General features: G+C 39.7%; 1 protein-coding gene across 1 annotated transcript; it reads right to left on the bottom strand.

Moving 5' to 3' along the window:
• Nucleotides 1-14,869: 14,869 nt before the first annotated feature.
• On the bottom strand, nucleotides 14,870-22,839 carry LOC114290171 (uncharacterized). The gene is made up of 3 exons (XM_028234060.2): nucleotides 22,694-22,839; nucleotides 22,377-22,432; nucleotides 14,870-15,417 (listed from the first exon to the last, which is right to left on the bottom strand). The coding sequence occupies exons 1-3, from the start codon at nucleotides 22,710-22,712 to the stop codon at nucleotides 15,172-15,174; spliced, it is 321 nt and encodes a 106-aa protein (XP_028089861.2). The 5' UTR covers nucleotides 22,713-22,839; the 3' UTR covers nucleotides 14,870-15,171.
• Between the last annotated feature and the right edge of the window lie 923 nt (nucleotides 22,840-23,762).

Raw genomic sequence — 23,762 nt, 5'->3', positions numbered from 1 at the left:
GCATATTCTTGCATTTTGAAGTTGTTCTTCACAAATTTGCCACATGCATGTTCATATTTTGAGTATAGTTCATGATTTTACCATGTTTTTGGAAGAATTAGCTCATTAGAGCATGTAATGGAAGCTTTGAATTGGTTTAAACTCATGCATGTCATGTTTGAGTTATGTTCTTGGAAATTGGTTTGAAACTGAGTTTAATTGAATTACCTTTGGGCTTTGATTTCTCAAATTGATCTTTGAAACATGTTATACTATAGGTTTTTAAGTTTTTTTCGGGAAAATTAGCCCAAAATAATCGAATTTGGTATATTGAAACTTGTTTTTGAACTTGAGGTTCAAATCTGGAAATTCCAGATTTTGGACTCACGCTCGAGCTAAGTGATTGGCGCTCGAGCGTGGAATTCGTGCATCCAGCACTTTACACTGTTTTAAAGTCCGCTCGAGCGGGGTATTGGATGCTCGTGCGAGGACTTGTGTCACATGCTCGAGCGGGTGTCGAGCGCCCATCGAGTGTGATTTTCACACATCCAGTACTTTTACTGTAATGACCCTAAAATGCGTATAGAAAGTTATCCTTACTTAATTAGTGGTTAATGTGTTTTCTATTAGAATTGAAGAACTATCTGTTGGGTTATGCCTTTGAAACCGGAATTGGTGACTGAGAGGGAGATTTATGATCTAGTTTCGGCCAAACAAGATTGGGCCGAGGTATTTGGCTTCAAGATTGTGCCGTGGTTTTGCTCAGTAATGGCAAAGGGCCTGCAGAGCCGAGCTACTTGGGCTCTTTGGTATGAAGGCCGATCAAGTGAGAGCTCGGCTGAGACGTCTGCGGCCTAGAAGGGCTTCACGGTTCGTGCGTTGCTCGGTCGGAAGGCGCGCACCCATAGCTCGGCATGAAGATTCGTGCCTGAAGCTCGGCAGGAAGGCCTTTGGTTGACCGGAATGACCAATCCCGTGCTCGGCGTCGCCGGAATGCGGTTGAGCACGGCTGAAACGAAGCTCGGTTATTGGAAGCACTTGGTCTTGAAGTGCAGTATGGCTGTTGGCAGCCGAGAAGCTGTAGCCCGACTGCCGAGCTCCCAATAGAGTGGGCTGGCAGTTGGGTTAGGTGATGTTCAGCGTGATTTGTGCTGACAGATGGGATAGTAGCACCAGGTGTCGAGAGACTAATGAGAGTAGATTTGGGGCGCAGAAGGTATATAAGCGGGTCTGCGCCCCCCCATACGCGGACAGATGAACACTTTGTAAGGATTTTCTTACACTAAAACACCTCCCTCTCTCTCTCTCTATCTTAAGGTGTGTGCTAACTTGATCGCTGGAGGGTTTTTCCGGCCACACACCACCGGGTAGCTCACCATTCTTTGCGCGCAGGTGATCGGACATAAACGGAGCTTGGAAGAAAGGAGTACAGGCTTGCCGGAATATTTGCTCCCCGTACAATTGGCGCCGTCTGTGGGAACTTTGCAGATAAAACCTTGTCTTCCACGCTCATCTAATCGCCGTCCATGGCGAACAACGATGAGTTTCCGTTGTCCGCCATCGACGGAGTTACCCCGGAGTCAGGCAGACGGAGAGAAGGACATCCTGCCATTCCTCCTATGGCGGACCTGGAAACTTCTCCAGGAGGACATTCAAGAGACGCGCGGGATAAACGCGGAAGAAGCTTTGGACATTCACGGAGTCCAGACGGTCACCGGCGGCGGAGAGAATCGCACGCCAGGCGACTGGAACACAAGCTAAGGGACCAAGACGCCGTCATCCGGAGAATGGCGGCAGAGATGGAGGATCTTAAGCGACATGTCAAAGGGAAGGGTGTAGCTGGAGTGGGAGACCACAGTGAGCGCACCCGACCCCGCCGTTCATGCAGTCAGAGCCAGCGGCATACTTCGTCCATCTCAACCACCAGAAGTTACAAGGTTGAAGATTCCGACGCGCACGTAGAGAAGTCCAGCGCGCAAGACAGCACCTATCAACCCTCACGTCCAGCGACGACATCGAGGTATTCTTATTCCGCTCGTTCAGAGTATTTACGGGTAGTCTTGAAGGAACGGGCTCGCCGGCGGGAGGCTCAGAGGGTGCCGGCGTTCCAGCGGCTATCCTATGGGGTTCATGCCAGTGAAGAGGTCGGAATGCCTCCACCTCGCCTAGCTGCGCCTCTCTTTCTAGACACAGACTTGGCAAAGCTGAGCGCCACCCCTTTCTCCGTGGGGATAGAAATAACACCGCTTCCCGTGGGCTTCCACCAGCCTAAGTTCACGCTTTACGATGGAAAAATCGATCCCTATATGCATGTAAGCCACTTCCGACAGGTCATGGCCGGACATAGGCGGAATGACGCTCTTATGTGCCTTATCTTCTCGTCAAGTTTGGGCAAGCTGGGCTTGAAATGGTTTGAGAGGCTGCCGGAGGGGAGCATAGAAAGGTGGCAACAGTTGGCCGAAGCTTTTGTGACGCGCTTCAAAACAAACACCAAAACGCCAAAGGAAGTTGACCACCTTCTCAGTGTCAAGATGGAGTCGAGCGACACACTGAAGGCATACAACTCTAGATATTGGGAAACCTTCAACGAGATCTTGGATTGCCCGGTCAACCTAGCAATCACCCAATACAAGCGCGGTCTCCCGGTCGGACATAGGCTGAGGGACTCGCTTACAATGAAACAGCCGCCATCCATGGGGCAACTAATGCAGCGCATCAATGAGCACATCCGAGTAGAGGATGATGCAGCGGCGTCCACCGCGAAGACAACCCCGGTGGCAACAGACAAACAGGGCTTACAAGATAACCGGACTGGTGGGTAAGGGGGCATACCACTTAGAAGATTTGGATGGCAAAGGCGTACCCCGGCCATGGAAGGCGGCCTTATGTAATTTTTTTTTTTGAGGGACTTGTTTCCCTTACACTTCTGAATGCAAATGCTCTTTTTGTCAATGTGATAGAAGTGAATTACTTTTGCTGAAGAGCTTTGTTGTGTCCAAAATAATAGTGGATGAGGGGCCTACTCTTCTGTTCCAGCCGAGATGATTTACTCCGGCTGAAGAGTTGATGATTTGCTCAACTGCAAAGTTCCAGCAGAGATGATTTACTCCGGCTGAAGAGTTGATGATTTGCTCAACTGCGAGGTCCCAGCCGAGATGATTTACTCCGGCTGACGGGTTGATGATTTGCTCAACTCCGAGGGTCCAGCCAAGATGATTTACTCCAGCTGAAGAGTTGATGATTTGCTCAACTCCGAGATTCCAGCCGAGATGATTTACTCCGGCTGAAGAGATGATGATTTGCTCAACTCCAAGGTTCCAGCCGAGATGATTTACTCCGGTTGACGGGTTGATGATTTGCTCAACTGCGAGGTTCCAGCCGAGATGATTTACTCCGGTTGAAGAGTTGATGATTTGCTCAACTGCGAGGTCCCAGCCGAGATGATTTACTCCGGCTGACGGGTTGATGATTTACTCAACTCCGAGGGTCCAGCCAAGACGATTTACTCCAGCTGAAGAGTTGATGATTTGCTCAACTCCGAGGTTCCATCCGAGATGATTTACTCCGGCTGAAGAGTTGATGATTTGCTCAACTCTAAGGTTCCAGCCGAGATGATTTACTCCGGTTGACGGGTTGATGATTTGCTCAACTACGAGGGTCCAGCCGAGATGTTTTACTCCGGCTGACGGGTTGATGATTTGCTCAACTCCGAGGGTCCAGCCGAGATGTTTTACTCCGGCTGAAAAGTTGATGATTTGCTCAACTCCGAGGGTCCAGCCGAGATGATTTACTCCGGCTGAAGAGTTGATGATTTGCTCAACTGCGAGGTTCCCGCCGAGATGTTTTACTCCGGCTGACGGGTTGATGATTTGCTCGGCTGCGAGGTTCCAGCCAAGCTAATGTTGCTCGCCTAAGTTGCGGAGCGGACCTAGCTCGCCTTCTTTGAAGTTCCTTGGCCGAGCTGATCTTGTCCGCCAAGAAGGAAGTGGCGGAGCGGACCTTGCTCCCCTTCTTTGGAGTTTCTTGGCCGAGCTGATCTTGTCCGCCAAGAAGGAACAGGCGGAGCGGACCATGCTCGCCTTCTTTGGAGTTCCTTGGCCGAGCTGATCTTGTCCGCCACGAAGGAAGAGGCGGAGCGGACCTTGCTCGCCTTCTTTGGAGTTCCTTGGCCGAGCTAATCTTGTCCGCCAAGAAGGAAGTCGCGGAGCGGACCTTGCTCCCCTTCTTTGGAGTTCCTTGGCCGAGCTGATCTTGTCCGCCAAGAAGGAAGAGACGGAGCGGACCATGCTCGCTTTCTTTGGAGTTCCTTGGCCGAGCTGATCTTGTCCGCCACGAAGGAAGAGGCGGAGCGGACCTTGCTCGCCTTCTTTGGAGTTCCTTAGCCGAGCTGATCTTGTCCGCCAAGAAGGAAGTAGCGGAGCGGACCTTGCTCCCCTTCTTTGGAGTTCCTTGGCCGAGCTGATCTTGTCCGCCAAGAAGGAAGAGGCGGAGCGAACCTTGCTCGCCTTCTTTGGAGTTCCCTGGCCGAGCTGATCTTGTCCGCCAAGAAGGAAGTAGCGGAGCGGACCTTGCTCCCCTTCTTTGGAGTTCCTTGGCCGAGTTGATCTTGTCTGCCAAGAAGGAAGTCGCGGAGCGGACCTTGCTCCCCTTATTTGGAGTTCCTTGGCCGAGCTGAACTTGTCCGCCAAGAAGGAAGAGGCAGAGCGGACCTTGCTCGCCTTCTTTGGAGTTCCTTGGCCGAGCTGATCTTGTCTGCCAAGAAGGAAGTCGCGGAGCGGACCTTGCTCCCCTTATTTGGAGTTCCTTGGCCGAGCTGATCTTGTCCGCCAAGAAGGAAGAGGCAGAGCGGACTTTGCTCGCCTTCTTTGGAGTTCCTTGGTTGAGCTGATCTTGTCCACCAAGAAGGAAGTCGCGGAGCGGACCTAGCTCGCCTTCTTTGGAGTTCCTTGGCCGAGCTGATCTTGTTCGCCAAGAAGGAAGAGGCGGAGCGGACCTTGCTCGCCTTCTTTGGAGTTCCATGGCCGAGCTGATCTTGTCCGCAAAGAAGAAAGAGGCGGAGCGGACCTTGCTCGCCTTGTTTGGAGTTCCTTGGCCGAGCTGATCTTGTCCGCCAAGAAGGAATTCACGGAGCAGACCTTGCTCCCCTTCTTTGGAGTTCCTTAGCCGAGCTGATCTTGTCCGCCAAGAAGGAAGTCGCGTAGCGGACCTAGCTCGCCTTGTTTGGAGTTCCTTGGCCGAGCTGATCTTGTCCGCCAAGAAGGAAGTCGCGGAGCGGACCTTGCTCCCCTTCTTTGGAGTTCCTTGGCCGAGCTGATCTTGTCCGCCAAGAAAGAAGTCACGGAGCGGACCTAGCTCGCCTTGTTTGGAGTTCCTTGGCCGAGCTGATCTTGTCCGCCAAGAAGGAAGTCGCGGAACGGACCTTGCTCCCCTTCTTTGGAGTTCCTTGGCCGAGCTGATCTTGTCCGCCAAGAAGGAAGAGGTGGAGCGGACCTTGCTCGCCCTCTTTAGAGTTCCTTGGCCGAGCTGATCTTGTCCGCCAAGAAGGAAGTCGCGGAGCGGACCTTGCTCGCCTTCTTTGGAGTTCCTTGGCCGAGCTGATCTTGTCCGCCAAGAAGGAAGTCGCGGAGCGGACCTAGCTCGCCTTCTTTGGAGTTCCTTGGCCGAGCTGATTTTGTCCGCCAAGAAGGAAGTCGCGGAGCGGACCTTGCTCCCCTTCTTTGGAGTTCCTTGGCCGAGCTGATCTTGTCCGCCAAGAAGGAAGTCGCGGAGCGGACCTTGCTCCCCTTCTTTAGAGTTCCTTGGCCGAGCTGATCTTGTCCGCCAAGAAGGAAGTGGCGGAGTGGACCTTGCTCGCCTTCTTTGGAGTTCCTTGGCCGAGCTGATCTTGCTCGCCAAGAGGGAAGTCGCCGAGCGGACTTTGCTCACCTTCCTTGGAGTTCCTTGCCGAAGAAAGTGGATCACCAAGCAAAAAGCCTAGCCCGGCCTTGAAATGTAATCCCAGTCACGCTAGCGCGGACGGAATTAAGGGGCAATTGAGAGGGAGATTTATGATCTAGTTTCGGCCAAACAAGATTGGGCCGAGGTATTTGGCTTCAAGATTGTGCCGTGGTTTTGCTCAGTAATGGCAAAGGGCCTGCGGAGCCGAGCTACTTGGGCTCTTTGGTATGAAGGCCGATCAAGTGAGAGCTCGGCTGAGACGTCCACGGCCTAGAAGGGCATCACGGTTCGTGCGTTGCTCGGTCGGAAGGCGCGCACCCATAGCTCGGGATGAAGATTCGTGCCTGAAGCTCGGCAGGAAGGCCTTTGGTTGACCGGAATGACCAATCCCGTGCTCGGCGTCGCCGGAATGCGGTCGAGCACGGCTGAAACGAAGCTCAGTTATTGGAAGCACTTGGTCTTGAAGTGCAGTATGGCTGTTGGCAGCCGAGAAGCTGCAGCCCGGCTGCCGAGCTCCCAATAGAGTGGGCTGGTAGTTGGGTTAGATGATGTTCAGCGTGATTTGTGCTGACAGATGGGATAATAGCACCAGGTGTCGAGAGACTAATGAGAGTAGATTTGGGGCGCAGAAGGTATATAAGCGGGTTTGCGCCCCCCATACGCGGACAGATGAACACTTTGTAAGGATTTTCTTACACTAAAACACCTCTCTCTCTCTCTCTCTCTCTCTATCTTAAGGTGTGTGCTAACTTGATCGTTGGAGGGTTTTTCCGGCCACACACCGCCGGGTAGCTCTCCATTCTTTGCGCGCAGGTGATCGGACATAAACGGAGCTTGGAAGAAAGGAGTACGGGTTTGCCGGAATATTGGCTCCCCGTACAGTGACCTTTACCGAACAATCTGAAATTTTTCCCTCCGCTCGAGCGGAGTAGTTGGCGCTCGAGCGTACTTTTGGGGCTCCCAGCAATTTTGCAGACGGCTTGAGATTCTGAGGGTTGTAAATTTCCGCTCGAGCGTAGAAATGGTCGCTCGAGCGGGAGCTTTGTTGGTCCGTACGCTCGAGCGCAAGGTTGGGCGCTCGAGCGGGTCTCCAGGTTGAATTTGAATTCCTGAGACACGTGGGTTCATTTTTGACATTTTTATTGGTATGTTTGGAACCTCCTCATTTTATTTTGGGGTCTTGCTTGAGGTGGTAATATGATGGTAAAGTAAGATTGGACCAAAAACTTTAATTCGAATAATTCGTCTACGATCATCCGGCACTCTTTTGCCTTTTTCTTTCGCCACACTTTGAATTTGGATGTGAGGTTAGAACCATTGGAAAGCTTATCTCCGGGGCTTCAATTTGACCACAAGAATGACCTAAAACGGAGTCCGGATGGGAGAGTTATGCCTGTTTGAAGTTTTGGAATCTGTGATAAGAGCAGGTACGCTCGAGCGGGAATAAGGACGCTCGAGCGGGTTTCGCGAGTACAGCAACTTAAAAACGGGATTTTGAGATCATTTCTTACATTTTTCTTTTCTCCTCTTCTCTCCTCTCTCCCTAGGTCCGAAAACCCTAGGGTTTTGATCCCAAATCCTCACCATTTCTCTAAGTTTTGATCAAGATCTTCCACCAAGGAGTGAAGAAGGCATGAAGATCAACATTTTCCACCGATGGAATTCCGAAATTACGGAGGAATCTCACCAAAGCTTGCTTGATTCTTGAGGTATGGAATCTTGGGAGTTAAATTAATGGGTTAAAATGGTGGATTATGAATCCTAGGTGTATAATCAATGGGAAAGATTGGAATAAAGTAATGGGTTAATAAGTTTGATTTTCTTCTTGCAATTTCAATATTTTCTTGAAACCCTAGGTTGATTAATGATGATAACCAATGATTTGGCCCAAATTGAAGGTAGAATAATGAAATTGAGATATTGAATTATATATGTACAAGTTTAATTGGAATTTGGAAATGTTTGAAAATTATGTTTAAAATTTGCGAATGAACTTTGTTATGAACGTTGTAATTCATGCTATAATGTAAAGGAAAACTTGGGAAATTAATCTGTCAAGGATGTGGAAGACATGAATTCGGTTGTGGAATGTTGAAAGGAGATTCAAGGATTTAATTTGAATTATGTTGAATTGCAAATTGATGTGTAATTTGGTATAAAGAGAATTAAACAAGTTAAGAACAGAATAATTATATGTAACCCGATTTCTATGTGTATTATGACTTGTGTAGGGTCAGCTACAGGGGCGGACCAAGCACCTGAACACTGTGAGTAGTAGTACAAAAATGTACATTTTATCTACTGTTGACAATTATTGTCACTAATGCTCTGTTCCTTGTAAGTGTTATACGAACATTTATGACAATTGGAAAGCAATGTGAACTTATATGAACGCTGAAAGATTCGCGTACGTTGGTATGATTTTGGAATCCTTATGTTCTGTTAATGACGAATATTAGCCATTTGTTATTTATCAGCATGCTATGTTATTTCTTAAAGAATAAGTGGAACCTATGTTCATCCTTGAAGAATGATATTTGTGTGAATCTAAGATTATGTTACGAAGGGACCCAAGATCGTTTAGAATCTATGATATGAATGTAAAGGTTTACCATCAGTATGCAACCCACATAAGAATATGAATTATTCTATTTTGTTAAGCGCATGATAATGATATGATATAACAAGAAATGCTCTGTTTTCTATTAACTTAATGAATGATTATTCATATATGTAGAAGTATTCACATCATCTTTAGCACAAGGCCCTTACCCAGGGGTAATAATACCGTGGTTCAAATAATTAAGTTACAAGTTTACGTATGTTCTAAGTTTAAGTCTGTTATAAGTTTACGTATGCTATAAGTCAAGAATGTTACAAACTCAAGAATGTTACAAGTTTATATATGTGACAAGTTCAAATATGTACAAGTTTAAGTAAGGTTACAAGTACAAGTATATACAAGTTTAAATGTGTTACAAGTTTTCAAGTTTAAGTATGTTATAAGTTCATGTATGTTACAAGTCCAAGTATGTTATAAGTCCATGTATGTTATAAGATCAAGTATGTTACAAGTAGACACATGTTACAAGTTCACGCATGTTATAAGTTCAAGTATATTACAAGTAGACGCATGTTACAAGTTCATGCATGTTATAAGTTCAAGTATGTTACAAGTTTAAGTACGTTACAAGCTTAAGTATGTTACAAGTTTAAGTATGTTACAAGCTACGTTACATGCTTACATATGTACAAGTTCAAGTGTACTACAAGTTCACAATGTTGAGGAATTTCTTTATGGAACTAACAAGAATGCTTTTTATTGATTTGCCAGCGCTATTAAAAGGCTAAGTATAAGTAAGTATGAATTCTGATTTCTGTTAATGATTCAAGCATAATGCATATGTATGAGTTTATTTCCGTTTATGGTATGACATTTATGTATGGTTTGGTCTATAAGACTTGCTAATTATTGGTATGGAACAAAGTGCTACTTGGAACTAAGTGCTACATTGTGAGCCACCGCTAGAGTCCATGTGAGACACCTCTTGAGTCCATACATATGTGAAAATTATGAGGCTGAAAGCCATTCTGTGAAAGTTATGAGGCTCATGGCCATCTGTATAAGTTGTTATGAAATGAAACAAAGTGCTACACGGAACTAAGTGCTACGATGTGAGTCACCTCTAGAATCCGTGTGAGACACCTCTTGGGTTCATATAGATATATATATATATATGTTTCAAGGGCTTTAATGCCGATATGTTTCAAGGGCTTTAATGCCAATATGTTTTAAGGGCTTAATGCCATTCTGATAAGGGCTGTAATGCCAATCTGATAAGGGCTTATGCCATTCTAATATGAAACAAAGTGCTACACGGAACTAAGTGCTACAATGTGAGTCACCTTTAGAATCCGTGTGAGACACCTCTTGAGTTCATATATCTATATGTTCAAGGGCTGTAATGCCATTCTGACAAGGGCTTTATGCCATTCTGACAAGGGCTTCATGCCATATGTACAAGGGCTATATGCCACCATGTTTAAGGGCTCCATGCCATATGTTCAAGGGCTATATGCCATCATGTTTAAAAGTTTAATGTTAATGTGTTCAAGGGTTTTAAGCCACTATGTCTCACGATTGGGCCTAAGACCATTTTGGAATGAAAACAGGAATAGATTAACTGCGTGATCTTTGTATTTAAGTATGCGTTGCTAGATGTTATGTGTAAATTGAGCATTTAAGTACTATTACCCACTGAGTTTGCCTCACTTTATGTTATGTCTGTCTCTGTAGGTAAACAACCAAGTGGTTAATCCTGAGCCATGATGCTCGTTCTTTTTGTCAACCTTTGAGTGCCCAGACTCTAGATAAAGCCACTCATATTTTTGTGAAGTCTTGACAAACTTTTGGCGCTACGCTTTACTTATTGGCCTAAGGTTGAAATGTGTATAATACTTTCTTCCGAAATGTTTTTGATGTATGCCCAATTATAGAGCTGGGCTTGTATATATGTGCGTCTATATCCAATATTCAGGTGTATGTTTTAGATTTTATTTGTCTGTTTAAAGTTTGTGATCCTGGCATGATAGTAGTAGCTCAATGGAGTTTGTTTTTATTGTCAAATTTTGATATTTAATGCTTCCGTTCAGGCCCCATATGTTATATATAACAGGTTAAGTGTCCGTTTCTGAAGTGGTCATGCCCAAACTTCTAGGGGCGGGTTTGGGTTGTGACATTTACTGTAGCTTGCAGTCCGCTCGAGCGGATTGATTCACGCTCAAGCGGAGACCCTTGTCTGCATGTCCGCTCGAGCAGATATAGACACGCTCGAGCGTAACCCCTGTTTTCTGAAAGTTGTAAAAAAATATTTTAAAGTGCATCCTTGCATCCTCATTCCATCCTAGGCATTCCTAGGCCTAGTTTAAGGCATCTTAATGAGGATATTGATGTAGAACCACACTGAGGCAAACTATGGATTAAGTTATTATTTTCCCAACTGTGTAGCTTAGTGTGTGTTCATTCTGCAACTGTGTAGGGTTGGCATCCGGAGATGCGTACTAGCTTATCTGTAGCCCAGAACTCTGTGAGTAACAATGTTGTAAAGATATGTTCAAAAATGAATATTTTCTAAATGATCAATTGAATTGTTTTCTGAACTGTTTACTGTTAACTGAATGAATGTTTGTACTCTATTCTGAACTGTATTGTAGCGCATCCTTAGCAACTACTGTTACTGTTACTGCTACTGTTACAGAGATCTCTGTCAGTTCCTATTTTGGAACTTCTGTTTACTGTTATGATGGCCATCATTGACTGTTCGGTCTTTCAAGACCTACTGTTTACTGTACTGTTCTACTAATGGATGTACCACATATGACTGTTATGACTGAATGACTGATACACTGAATCAATTGACTGTTTTCAATACTAAAAAGACATTCATTCTTAACCTCTTTACGCATTATGTTATTCACTGGGCTTTAGCTCACTGCTCATATATATATGTAGGTGTTCAGGAACCAGACCGGAGCTAGGAGCATGTGTTAGACTCCCTTTTGTCAAAGCCAACCACTGTGCCTCACTGCGAGGTTCTGAGCCTGTCAAGCTAGGACTTTTGGGGTGTTTTAGTTTTCCCCCTTCTTGGTTATGTTCTGTATAGACTGAATGTTTTTGTACTGTACTGTTTTAAATAGGGATTAAGTCCCTGTCCTGAATGATTGTATATATTGTACATACTATTTTGGTACTGATTGTGTATGTGTATATGATGTGAAAAGTTTTTTTGCATACAGACTGTCACAGCTCATTGGACATATTTTAATTACTGTATTGGCTTCCGCCAGCCCCTGTACTCTGTATTACTGTATTATTGTTAAGCAGGCCTTCGATAATCTCGGATTACTGGCCGGTTACGGTACTAAATCCATAGGGGCGGGTTTGGGTCGTGACAATGTCAGATGCTCCCCCAAAAGCGATAATAACTTACCAGTGCAGAGCTATGCAAAATGCCATAGAAATTGTCTTCCTACAAGCTCGGCATCGTTGGTGTTTATGGCATATTATGAAGAAAATTCCCAAGAAATTGAGAGGATATTCACAATATGAGTCCATAAAGGTTGCTTTCAGTAATGCAGTTTATGATTCATTCACAAAAGATGAATTTGAGGAATACTGGGAAGCAATGATTGAAAATTTCAATTTGCATGATAACGAGTGGTTGGGGTATTATACTGTGAGCGACCTAGGTGGCTTCCTGCCTATGTTAAAGACATATATTTGGGCTGGCATGTCAACTACACAACGAAGTGAGAGTATAAATGCATTCTTTGATGGATATGTGAACTCCAAGACAACCTTGAAGCAATTTGTTGAGGAATATGACAATGCGTTGAGAAGTAAGGTAGAGAATGAGACAAAAGCAGATTTTAAGTCTCGTAACAAAGTGTATGATTGCTTAACGGTGCATCATTTTGAGAAGCAATTTCGTACAGCTTACACTAATTCCAAATTTAAAGAAGTTCAACTAGAAATGAAGCGTCTAGTGTATTGTCGTGCAAATCTTATCAAAGAGGAGGGAGTAATTTGTACCTATCATGTGAGGGAGGCTGTTGTTGTGGGTAAAGGGATGAAAAAAGTGGAATTTGTTGTGTACTTTAATTCAACTGAATGTGAGCTCCAATGTATGTGTCGGTTGTTTGAGTTTAGAGGTATTATGTGTGCCCATTCACTTTGTGTGCTCATTGAAAGATCCATATATAAGGTGCCAAATAAATACATTGTTTAGAGAAGGAGAAAAGACTTGGAAAGAGGCTACACTTGCATTCTAACCACACATACTAACTTTGGCTCTTCTCTATATCCAAAGTTGGATGATAACTATCACAACACGTTGGATGAGATCCTAGAACTTGCTACCAATGATGATGGTAAGCACAAAGTGATTCAACTTGGGTTGATGAAAATCAAGGATGAAGTGAGAACAGTTCAATCAAGTAGTGCAAGTAATGTGCCATGTATTAGTACTTTACCACCTTCAAGTAGTACTTTGCCATCTTCCCATACTTTACCAAAAAGTCCGCCTCGTATCAATACTACAAAAGAAATCATGACTCGCAAGGTACTAAGTCCTTTGGTTGCTCGCCGAAAAGGTCGTCCATGTACGAAACAGAAGGTTAGCAAGGTTGATGCAATAGTCAATCGGTTGAAGGGAAAGAATAAGAAGGCTAATCCGGTATAGGTACATTTTTCATTCCGCAGTACACATGTATATTGCAGAATTTGTTAAACTTCAAATATTCATCAATGTTTGGCACTATAGGGTCAGAAGGTGCATCAAGATGAATCTCGTAAGTTAAGCTTTCCTTGTACAGGAGGTGCAACACACTATGTATGAACCGGTACGTGTTAAATATTAAGGTTGTTTCGTGTTTTTTTTTTTTTTTGGCTTTTAATTTTAATTTTAGTGCTTGAAATTACTAATTAACTTGTGTTACTATTTTATCATTAGGTGCCACCAAATCAACCTTACTATTGTCCTTCTATGGATGTCATAGCAGACAGTATGTATGTATCGGTATGTGTTGAACGGACTTAATATATTGCACTTTGTTTGTTGTCGCTTGATATTGGTGAATATGTTTGTGGAATTTTTTTTTTAATATTTACTTTATTTTTACAAGCACCAGTTAGCACAATTGGGGACAACATTGGAAGCACATCTCATACTCAAGCTGGAATGGTCAACAATATTAGCAGTCAAAGTTCGATAGTATCATCAAATTTTGTTGACTTGAACATCGACGGGGATCCGAATGTCCCCCTTTTTTTTTAGTTTCGAAGTGCTAATTGTACGTGAATTTCATTTGTAAACTTCGGATTGTTCACTTGAATGTCCCATTTTTTTGAGTTGAATGAATTGAAGGTCCCATTTTTGAAAGAATAGAAACCTGTAGGGTGTTGGATATTCTTACAAATGGTTCTTAACATGTTTTATGGGCTTACTAGTTGACCTTTTGATAAGCTGCTAGGGATCAGGGTTAATATCCATGTTTTTGTTCTTTTATTTAGTTTTTTTGGTCCTTTTAACTACGATCCTTGATGCCATGATTGGTGAATACAATATTGCAATTTGCATGATATTCAATTTGAAGTTTTACAGTCACTAAATTCAGTTCTACTATGTCCATGGATCTTCTGCAGTGCTTAGCAGTTATGAACTTTAGAAGCTCCTAAGTCTGAATTGAATCTTTAACAATTGGATAATTTCTTATTTTAGTACAAGGGGCTGTCCTGACCTCAAAAGCCTGTATCTTACTGTGTTGCAAGCCTCTGTGTATGTTGAGTGAATTTCATAAACCTATTCAGTGAATTTATTGAGTGAATTTCAACTATTGAGTGAATTTGTTGAGTGAATTTCAACTGTTGAACATGGACCATTCATGCGTGAATTTGTTGAGTCAATTTCAGAAACGTGTGCATGTGTTACCAAACTAGAAACCTGTGTATGCTTCTCATTCAAGCCAACAAATTTCTTGAAATATTACTTATTCATTCAACAGGTTCACCTTCGTCTCAAAGAAACCTGTTATACAGATTGTTAATTAATACACACTGTTCATTCAACAAATTTCATCTCAAAAAAACCTATTATAAACCTTCAACCTGTTCATTGAACACATTGTTAATCAACTTGTTTAACCATTGTCCAAAAAAATACACTGTTTAGCACCTGTTCATTCAACACATTGTTAATCAATACACTTGTTTTTTCAAACCATCACATATAATACACACTGTTAAGCAACCAACATAATTCAACAGATTTCACACATTGTTCATAATCAATACATACTGTTCATTTAACAGATTTCATCTCAAAGAAACCTGTTATACACCTTCAACCTGTTCAACCTGCTCATTCAACACATTGTTAATCAACCTGTTCAACCATTGTCCAAAAAAATACACTGTTAAGCACCTATTCATTCAACACATTGTTAATCAATACACCTGTTTTTTCAAACCATCAGATTTTTAAGCACCAATAAAAAAATACAAAACAAGTAGAAAAGTAGATTACATTCCTAGCATGTTCCAAAACCTAACAACTTAGGCCTCGTTTGGGGACTGACTATTTTAGCCAAAAAACCAACTAAAACTAGTCACATCACCTCTCTACTTTTCTGCACATCTTTTCGTAAAAAGCCAAAAAGTTACTAAAATAGCCTGTTCCCAAACGAGGCCTTAGTCATTTATATGATAAAGTACAAAAATACACAAAATACAATGACATAAGTCATTGCCTTGAAAATCTTCTCCATCCTTTGAAGCCTTCTATCATGCTCATGAATTGCATTGTCCATCTCACCAAGCCTTCTCCTTAGATCATTAATTTCTTCTGTTCTTGAATCTGTCCGAGGTCTAGCATTTGCACGGATTGTGGAGGTAACGTCGTCGTCATCTGCGAACCTGAAGTAATTGCAGTGTTCGTTCGCACTCTACAATGCACAAGAATCAGTTAATCAATAAATAACAAATAAAATTTGTAAAAAGTAAAAGATCAATTTATATAACAAATACTTACATATTTTGTTGGACAAACAAAAAAGACACGTCCTTCATTTCCATTTTCATTGGTTCGTATAAAATGCATGGAAGCTGTTCTTTCACAATTACACAATCTTGGCTTTAATCTTATGTTCCTATTATTAGTAGAAGATGAAGCCATTTTTTTATTTGCATAAAAAATACCAACAGATTCAGCTACCGATTAGTAGAAGATGATGTTCTTCTTATTTTTGTATCTCCCAAGTTGTTCTACCTATTAGTAGAAGATGATGATTCAACTACCTATTAGCAGAAGATGATGATTCAACTACCTACCAAGTTGTTCTTCCATTTTTTTATCTTCCTATTATTAGTAAAAGATGATGTTGGAGTTCAATCTTGATAACAGATTTGTTTAAAGAGTTCAATCTTGATAACAGAGTTCAATCTGTTTAAAATAGAGACAGATGCATTCAAGATTGAACTCTTTTATCAGGTTAATCTTGAATTAATTTTGATAACAAAGTTCGATCTTGATATGTTGAATTAACCAGGTTAATTTTGATAACAGAGTTCAATCTTGAATTAATTTGGTTAACAAGCTAATCTTGAATTAATTTTTCACAAAACTCTGTTCAATCTGTTAAATTAAGATAACAGAGTTCAATCTGTTTTTCACACACAGAACATTGAATTATTCATTGAATTAATTTTGAAATTATTTAACATAGGAACATTTCATGAAGTTCAAGAACATTTCATCAATTTTTCACAGAACATTTAATCAAGGCTAAAAATTAATTCAAGATTAACTTGTTAACCAAGTTAATCTTGATAACAGAGTTCAATCTTTAATTAGGCACACCACCAGGTTAATCTTGATAACAGAGTTCATTCTTGATAACAGGTATATTTTGTATGACCAGATTGAACTCTAACAGAGTAGGTATACTTTGTATGACCAGATTTGCCTTTATTCCTGTTATCAAGATTTTGATAACAGAGTTCATTCTTGATAACAGAGTAACACATCTTGATAACAGAGTGTTACTGTCATACAAAGTAGGTTTGGGATAACAGGTATCAAGAATCCCAAATATACCAGGCCAGCAACACATCTTGATAACATAATTCATTCCCAAATCCCAAACCTACTCTGTTTTATATCTATTATAACAGAGTTCATTCTAGATAACAAGCATAAAGGCAAATCCCAAACCCTAACACATCACAAATTAAAGCCAAATCCCAAACCCTAACACAAATTGCAAGCAAAATCCAACCCCAAACACTCCCAATCGACTAATTTCTACAAAAATTGAAGCCAAACGTAAACCCTAACTTTGCGATTTCAGGTTTACCTCAGATTCGCTATCGCAGGCTCCCATTCGTCCTGCGTCGTGGTTCGTCATCCTCCGTCGTCGTTTATCCACCGTCTCGTCATCCTTCGTCCCCCGCCTCATCGTCCTTCGTACTCCTTCAAGAGACAAGTGAGAGAAGCGAGAGTAAAGAGATAAAGAGGAGAGAGGCATGAGGCGAGAGTGAGAGAGGTGAGAGTGTTGATTTCTTGCAATTTGTTGAGAGTGTGAGAGGTGAGAGAGGCGAGAGTAAAGAGATATAGTGAACTGCTGAGGCGGAGAGGGAAGAGATCGAGAGGGGGGAGAAATTTGTACTTTCGAGCCATTCGAGCCCGAAATATTCGAGCTACAGATCATTTTTGACAATAGAATTCACAGAGTGAACACAAGAGCTAAAATTATGAAACATCAAGCAAAACCCATTAAAAGATAATGATAAAATAAAATAAAAGCAAGTACTTGAAGGTTATATAAATCTCATACACAATTTGAACTTATTCTACAAGGCCCACATACGTTAGGTTGCATGAAGAACTTTTTCAAATAGTCATCTTTTCCAAAACTGTATTACTATCCTCTTCTAAGGAAATCACAGCTTTGTTCTTAAGCTTATAACCAAATGAATCACTAAAATCTCTGCTAATTATTTCGGTTCCCATCAGTTACCAACAATGGCCTCACTATTGGTGTAAGTGGTGATGGAACTAAACTAAACTCAAACTCATCCTTTTGAGCCTGCTCTATACAGCTGAGCAGTGAGGTAACTTTCTAAAGGGTTCAATGGTTTAACAGAAAACTCGCGAGACCTTCTACTTCTAAGAGGCTTGCTCTTTGCTAATCTATAGGTCTCAAATCCCAGTAAAGCATCACCAAAATTGTCAAAACTCTCATTCTTTTCACCAATTCCAATCACATTGTCCTGAAAAATTTCTTTTCCTTGGAATTCTGGTGGAAAATTCTTCGTCATAAGCACATTGTAATTCTCATAATTCCCTACATTTGCCAAAACTTTAGCATCACTGTCACTTGTAGATGCATTTCCAGTTGCCAAACTACCACCATGTCAGTCCAATTCATGAAACGTCCAATCTGAAACTGATTCATCATGTTCCCCCCCTAAAGAAACATCTCCTCCCAATCCTTTTCGCATCGATCCACAGAATGGACTATTTTGGTCCTGCATCTGCTAAAGCAAATATTGGGATTTGGATTGCCTGCGAATTGAATTCTCATCTGATAACCCATTTTCCCAGACAAGTTTTGCCAATACTTGGCTAAATACCCAGCTCCAGCTGCTGCTGCTGCAACAACCCATAAATCCATTCTCTCTCTCTCAAAAATTCCATAACAAAACTTGAATTTTCCTTCGGTTACAATTGATCAAAATCTTGAAGTAAAAACAATTATAAATTCAGAACAAATGACGAGGGCTTGAACTCAAAACCCAGAGGCAAAAACCAAGTTATTAATAAATAAAAAGTAAGAAAGAAAAACAACAAAAAGAATAACAGGTCAAATATGAAGGATTGAAACTAATAATATGTAGATGAAAAAAGCATATTAAAGAACAAGAAACAAACTTTCATGTGCTCTGTACAATCATCATAGTAAGAGGAAGAGAATGAAAAATCAGATAGAACCCAATTGAGGAAAACTTGAGCACTGCAAAACCCATGAATGGAAAGAAATAATCTACTCCGAAAACTATTCAACATTTAGAGCCGTAGTCAAAATTGATTGGAAAGGTATAAGAGAAGGCATAGTAAAAACCGGTTAGTTTGAAAAGGACTTGTTTGGTACAATGTTTGAGAGTGGCGACGACATTTCAGAGCCACCCACCACCACCAGATATTTGGGTTGGGGACCCAATATACGGAAATAATAGGAACCTCATTGAGTCCAATAAATTGATGGCAAACATACCAGGAAACAAAGAAAGAAATCAAAGTGAAGCAAAGGTATTGATTTAGGATTCAAAGAGTTCTGACCTTGAAATCCAATGTCCAGACCTCTTGAATCTTCCCGAATCGCAAGAAGTAAACTAAGCTTAGCGAGATCAAACAGAAAGGGAAGCGTTTCGTAGTGCAGGAGATGGGTTCAGAGAGATCGTTGATGGGGAAGAACGAGAAAGTGAGAAAGAGAGAGAAAGAGAAAGAGTCACCTGAGTTGGCGGGAACACACTTTGCCTAGCAATGGAGGCTAGCTATCTATGAAGAGCCAAAACGAGAATGGGCAAAATGCCTCACCATTTGCCTCATGCGTTGGAGTCCTAGAAATGCAGCTTCAATAGGCAAAATGCCTAATTCTCTCCATTTGCCTCATGCATTGGAGATGCCTTATGAATGGTTGAAGTACAAACTTCAAAATAATATCCAAAAAATACCTAAAAATAATATCCAGATAATTGACAAATCAATAACAGATCAACAAATCGAAAGAGATTTTGATCAAATCCTTGCGAAAATCTCAATCAACAAATCGATTTAAGGTTTAGAAAAACAAAAATCAAAAATCAAAAATCAAAATGAGATATTTATGAGTAAAACGACAAAAATCTTCTGGATTAGTTGTTGCTATCGTTTCAATAGGTGATGTAGTATTATTTGCTGTCGTTTTAGTTGGTCTTGGTTTTTTAGCCTTTCTTGTTGTAATATTTCTTGCATAGTCTGTTAAGCCGGAAGCACAACATCAATTTAATGACTGAACACAAAATTTTAAAAAAAAAACAACAAACATTGCTTGAAAGAAATCGATGTTTGCAGAAAAATTATGACAACTCTATAATTATGAGAAATAATTATTTCTAAGTTAATAGGACCAGATCTATAGAGAAATTAGCATATAAAACAACTAATTAGCATTTCATCAAACAACTAATTCGTTCAGGCATTTCATCAATCAAACAACTAATTAGCATATAAAAATGATACTAATAGCACAAAAATTATCAATGTAAAGAAATTAGGTTTGATCAATTAATTATGGAGAGAGAGAGAGAGAGAGAGAGAGAGTGATGCATTACCTTCAAATTTGAGAGAGTTGCCTTCAATTTGGTTTTGTTATGAGTCAGATTGGAGCGATAGAGACACAGACAGAGTGAGGTGAGAGGTAATTGGTGTGGGTTAGGGCATGGAAATAGAGAAGGGAAAAGATAAGTGAAGAAGAGGCGTGAATGGCGGGAGAGAGTATAGGGAGGGAGGGAGAAATGCGAGAGAAATGTGTGCGAAAGCAAGGAGAGTAAGAGAGAGGCTAGGAAGGGGAAAAGAGGGACAAAACGATGTCGTTTTGGGGTGCAAGGGTAAAAGGGTCATTTAACATCAAAACCCATGAGTTGGTAACATACTTTCTACTATCCACTATGTTATAATTCCCATTCTTTTCCCACTAATATGTAACAAACAAATTATGTCCCCATTGGGAAGTAATTCCTTTTTTTTTTTTTTACTACTTTGGGCGATGTGAAGATATTAGTTGCAAAATGTTACCTTTCAACAACTAATTTCTAAGATTGTTGCCAAAATTTGCCGTTGAAAGTGTAGTTTCTTGTAGTGAGTTAGGAAGACTTTTCTAGATGAACTCAAAGGCTATAAAACTCTGTAATTATGAGAAATAATTGTTTCTAAGTTAATAGGACCAGATCTGTAGACGTTTAGTAAAACAACCATATCTCCTTCAATACTTACTGGTTTTAAGCAAAAATGGTGGCAAATGAAGGCTAACATATATACCTAACTATTCCAAGAGGCCCTGTTCAAAATTACATTTTGTGGAGAAAATTGCATTCATTTAAAGTGGTTGTTGCTTCTGTGTTGCAGACAACAACAGAGGAAAATATTTATTTTGGGTATAAAATGTCATCTGATGATTTTATAAAAAAAATACATATAAAATACATAATAACAAAGCTCCAATACCTTCAAATCTTAAAAATGGGTTTCATAGAATTTATTCAAGCCTTTACAAGTTAACAAAAATCTAAACAATGCTGGAAATCCAATCTTTAGTAAGAAAGACCATCAAAACCCATTTCCGCCCACATACAAGATTATTCAAAGATATATAGCATCATATGGATGAAATAAAACTTGTAATAAAGCCAATCAAAAGCTATAACCATCATATGGATGCATGCAAGAAGAGACAGAGCTCAAAGATGCCATGTCATTCAAGCCAAGAGGATGAACATGCAATGGGTTCTTTAACTTCAGCCCACTATCTTCATATTATTAATAGATGAACTAATCTAAAACCTATAAATCAAGTATGTACACATTAAGGAAGACTAGAGATGGTGAATCTTACCTCAAAAAACTTGAAAAAGAAATGCTATGTGGTGGAACCCCCTACTTATATATTATTTTTTATTTTTATGACCACGAATTCATAGTGGTGGAATTCCCTACTTATATATTATTTTTATTTTTATCCATACTATGACCAGGATTGCATGCGGTACAAGGAATTCCTGGCATCTTGTAGAAAAAGAATACAAACATGTGAAGTGTTTTTCAAAATCTCATTTTTTTTTTTTAATTGTACATAATCACTAACAAGAATTTGGTTGCCTCTAGCTAGTACGATTGCTATGAAAAGAGATTCTTCTCTCAAATATGTCAACAGCCGTAATACAAATTACCTTCTTGGCTTGCTCCAAAGTACAAGCCTCTACAATGATCTGACAACCTTCAAACCGAAACTCAGTGATCATCATCCAATCATATGGGTTGGCCTAATCTCACAATCTTCGAGATGTCCAAATTATGTTTCTTACTAAGTATGCAACATTACTACAAGCGTAGAGTAGCTATTTGATTGAACAATAAAAATTGAACTACACACTAAATTACATAATAAAAACGACAATAAATAAAATACACATTACCAAATAAATCAAAGAACTTCTAAATTTTCCCAAAGAACAATGCTTCATACAAGCTAAATATGGATCGTCATCATCATGAGATAGAGTAGCCATTTTACCGAACAATTAAAATGGAAACTAAACAGTAACACTATGTTTGGATTGAGTGATTTGGGGAGAAAAGAAAAGAAATGGAGTGATATGTATTTCTCTTATTTGTTTGGATAACCTAAGTAGAGAGAAATGGAAAAAAATAGAAAGAAATAGAGAGAAACTCATTTCTCTTATGAGCCTCATTTTCAATCTTCCTAAAAGTGGAGAGATTGGGAGAGAAAAAAAACCACTATTTTTATAATACCTATTTTGTCCCTATAAAAATAAAAGAAATAAAATGATTGAAAATATAAAAAGATTATTTTGGTAATATAACATAAAATAATTTCTTTTCTTTTCTCTCAATGAAACCTAACCAAACAAGAATGAAAGAAATCACAATCATTTCTTTTCTTTTATTTCTTCCTTATCTAAACAAAAATGAGAGAAATCACAATCATTTCTTTTCTTTTCTCTTATTACTTAAATAATCATTTCTTTTCTTTTCTCTCTAGGTTCCAAACATAGTGTAAAATTTAAAAAAATTGTATCTAATTAAATAATAAATAACATATGCAGGAAGGGAAGTAAAGAATACCTTATTTTGATTTTTTCCGACTCCACTCATGCCATCACCAATACTTCCAAATAAACCTATGATATTACAAATAAAAGAAATACAAAATGATTTACTTTGGATTTAGGGGGAAAAACAATGTGAAAGCATTTGCTCTGGTCTCTGGTCTAGATCCAGAGGTTAATTGATATATACTAATTAGTGTTTATAAGTAATATAAAAGATAAAATAAAAAAACGATAACGGAAATATTGAACCTGAGGATCTAGATCAAGATGAAGTGAAGAAAAAAAGAAGTATTACAGATCAAAGCAGTGAAAATCAAGTAAGAGCATTACCTGAAGATTGAGGCGGCATTTCTCGCCGGAGTAGACAGAGAATCAACCCTAACCCTTTTGAAATGATGACGAAGTGAATGTAGACGATCAATCGTTGTGATCTATATATATGTGTGGACTAGTGAACATGAGGCCCCTGCAAGGCACGGGCGACTTGTATTTTATTTTTATTTTTTTCACTTTATTTTTTTTAATTTTAAGTTTCTTTTTTAAATCTGGTTTCATAACATTATTTTTTAGTTTAAAAGTCATAAAATCACTAAAAAAATTAAAAAATAACAATTTATACTAAAAATTCAAAAATTCTATTTTCTCTCTACTTTTTACATATACATATATTTTCGTAAAAAATCAAAAAGTCATCTCAAACATACTAATTTTTTTATGTCATATTTTAACCAAAAAATCAAAAAATTATCCAAAAAAAATTTGTTCTCAAAGGAGCCTTGATAGAAGTTAAATATAATAGAAAGATTATTTGATGTTTCTTTTCATGCAAGCATTAGGCAGTTTTTTTTTTTTTTAATTTTAATTATCATCTTATAGTGTATTTTTAATACAAAAATATCATTTTACCTCTTCAACTAAAAAATGCTTCATTCTTTCCTTTTAAACTATTAATTTGTATCAATATAAACATTATCTTATAGACTTGAATCTTAAATAGATGAAAAATTAGCATATGACTTACACATGACATCTCAAATGGAATATTTAAAATGATTTGCGAACTTTTTTTATTTTTTTACTTTTTTAGAAACTTGTCATTAAGATTTAAATTGAGAAAAAAGTAATAGATGAAGAGTTAAGTGTTATAATTTTTAGTTAATGAGTAAAATGACATGGAACAATAGTTGACGGGGTTAAAATGTAATTTGCCCTTATTTATATCAAATAAATAAATGCATAGGTAAATTGCAATCACACTCCTTGTGGTTTATTTAATATATGAATTGTTTTTTGGGATTTTCAAAATTGCATCTTGCCTCTTTCAATTTCTAATCGCATAGTCAATTAATAATTTTAATAATATGAAAAATATTTTTTAATTAGTAATTTCATCATATGA

Source organism: Camellia sinensis, chromosome 5 (genome assembly GCF_055761805.1).
Source record: "Camellia sinensis isolate YWXY chromosome 5, ASM5576180v1, whole genome shotgun sequence".
Taxonomy (NCBI): domain Eukaryota; kingdom Viridiplantae; phylum Streptophyta; class Magnoliopsida; order Ericales; family Theaceae; genus Camellia; species Camellia sinensis.
This window is presented reverse-complemented; position numbering and strand designations above follow the sequence as displayed.

Bases quoted from the DNA above. Each gene is read 5' to 3' on its own strand.
- LOC114290171 (XM_028234060.2), bottom strand. The intron at 15,418-22,376 runs GTATTCTTTACT...TGTGCATTGTAG, and splicing joins TCGGAAAAAATCAAAATAAG to AGTGCGAACGAACACTGCAA.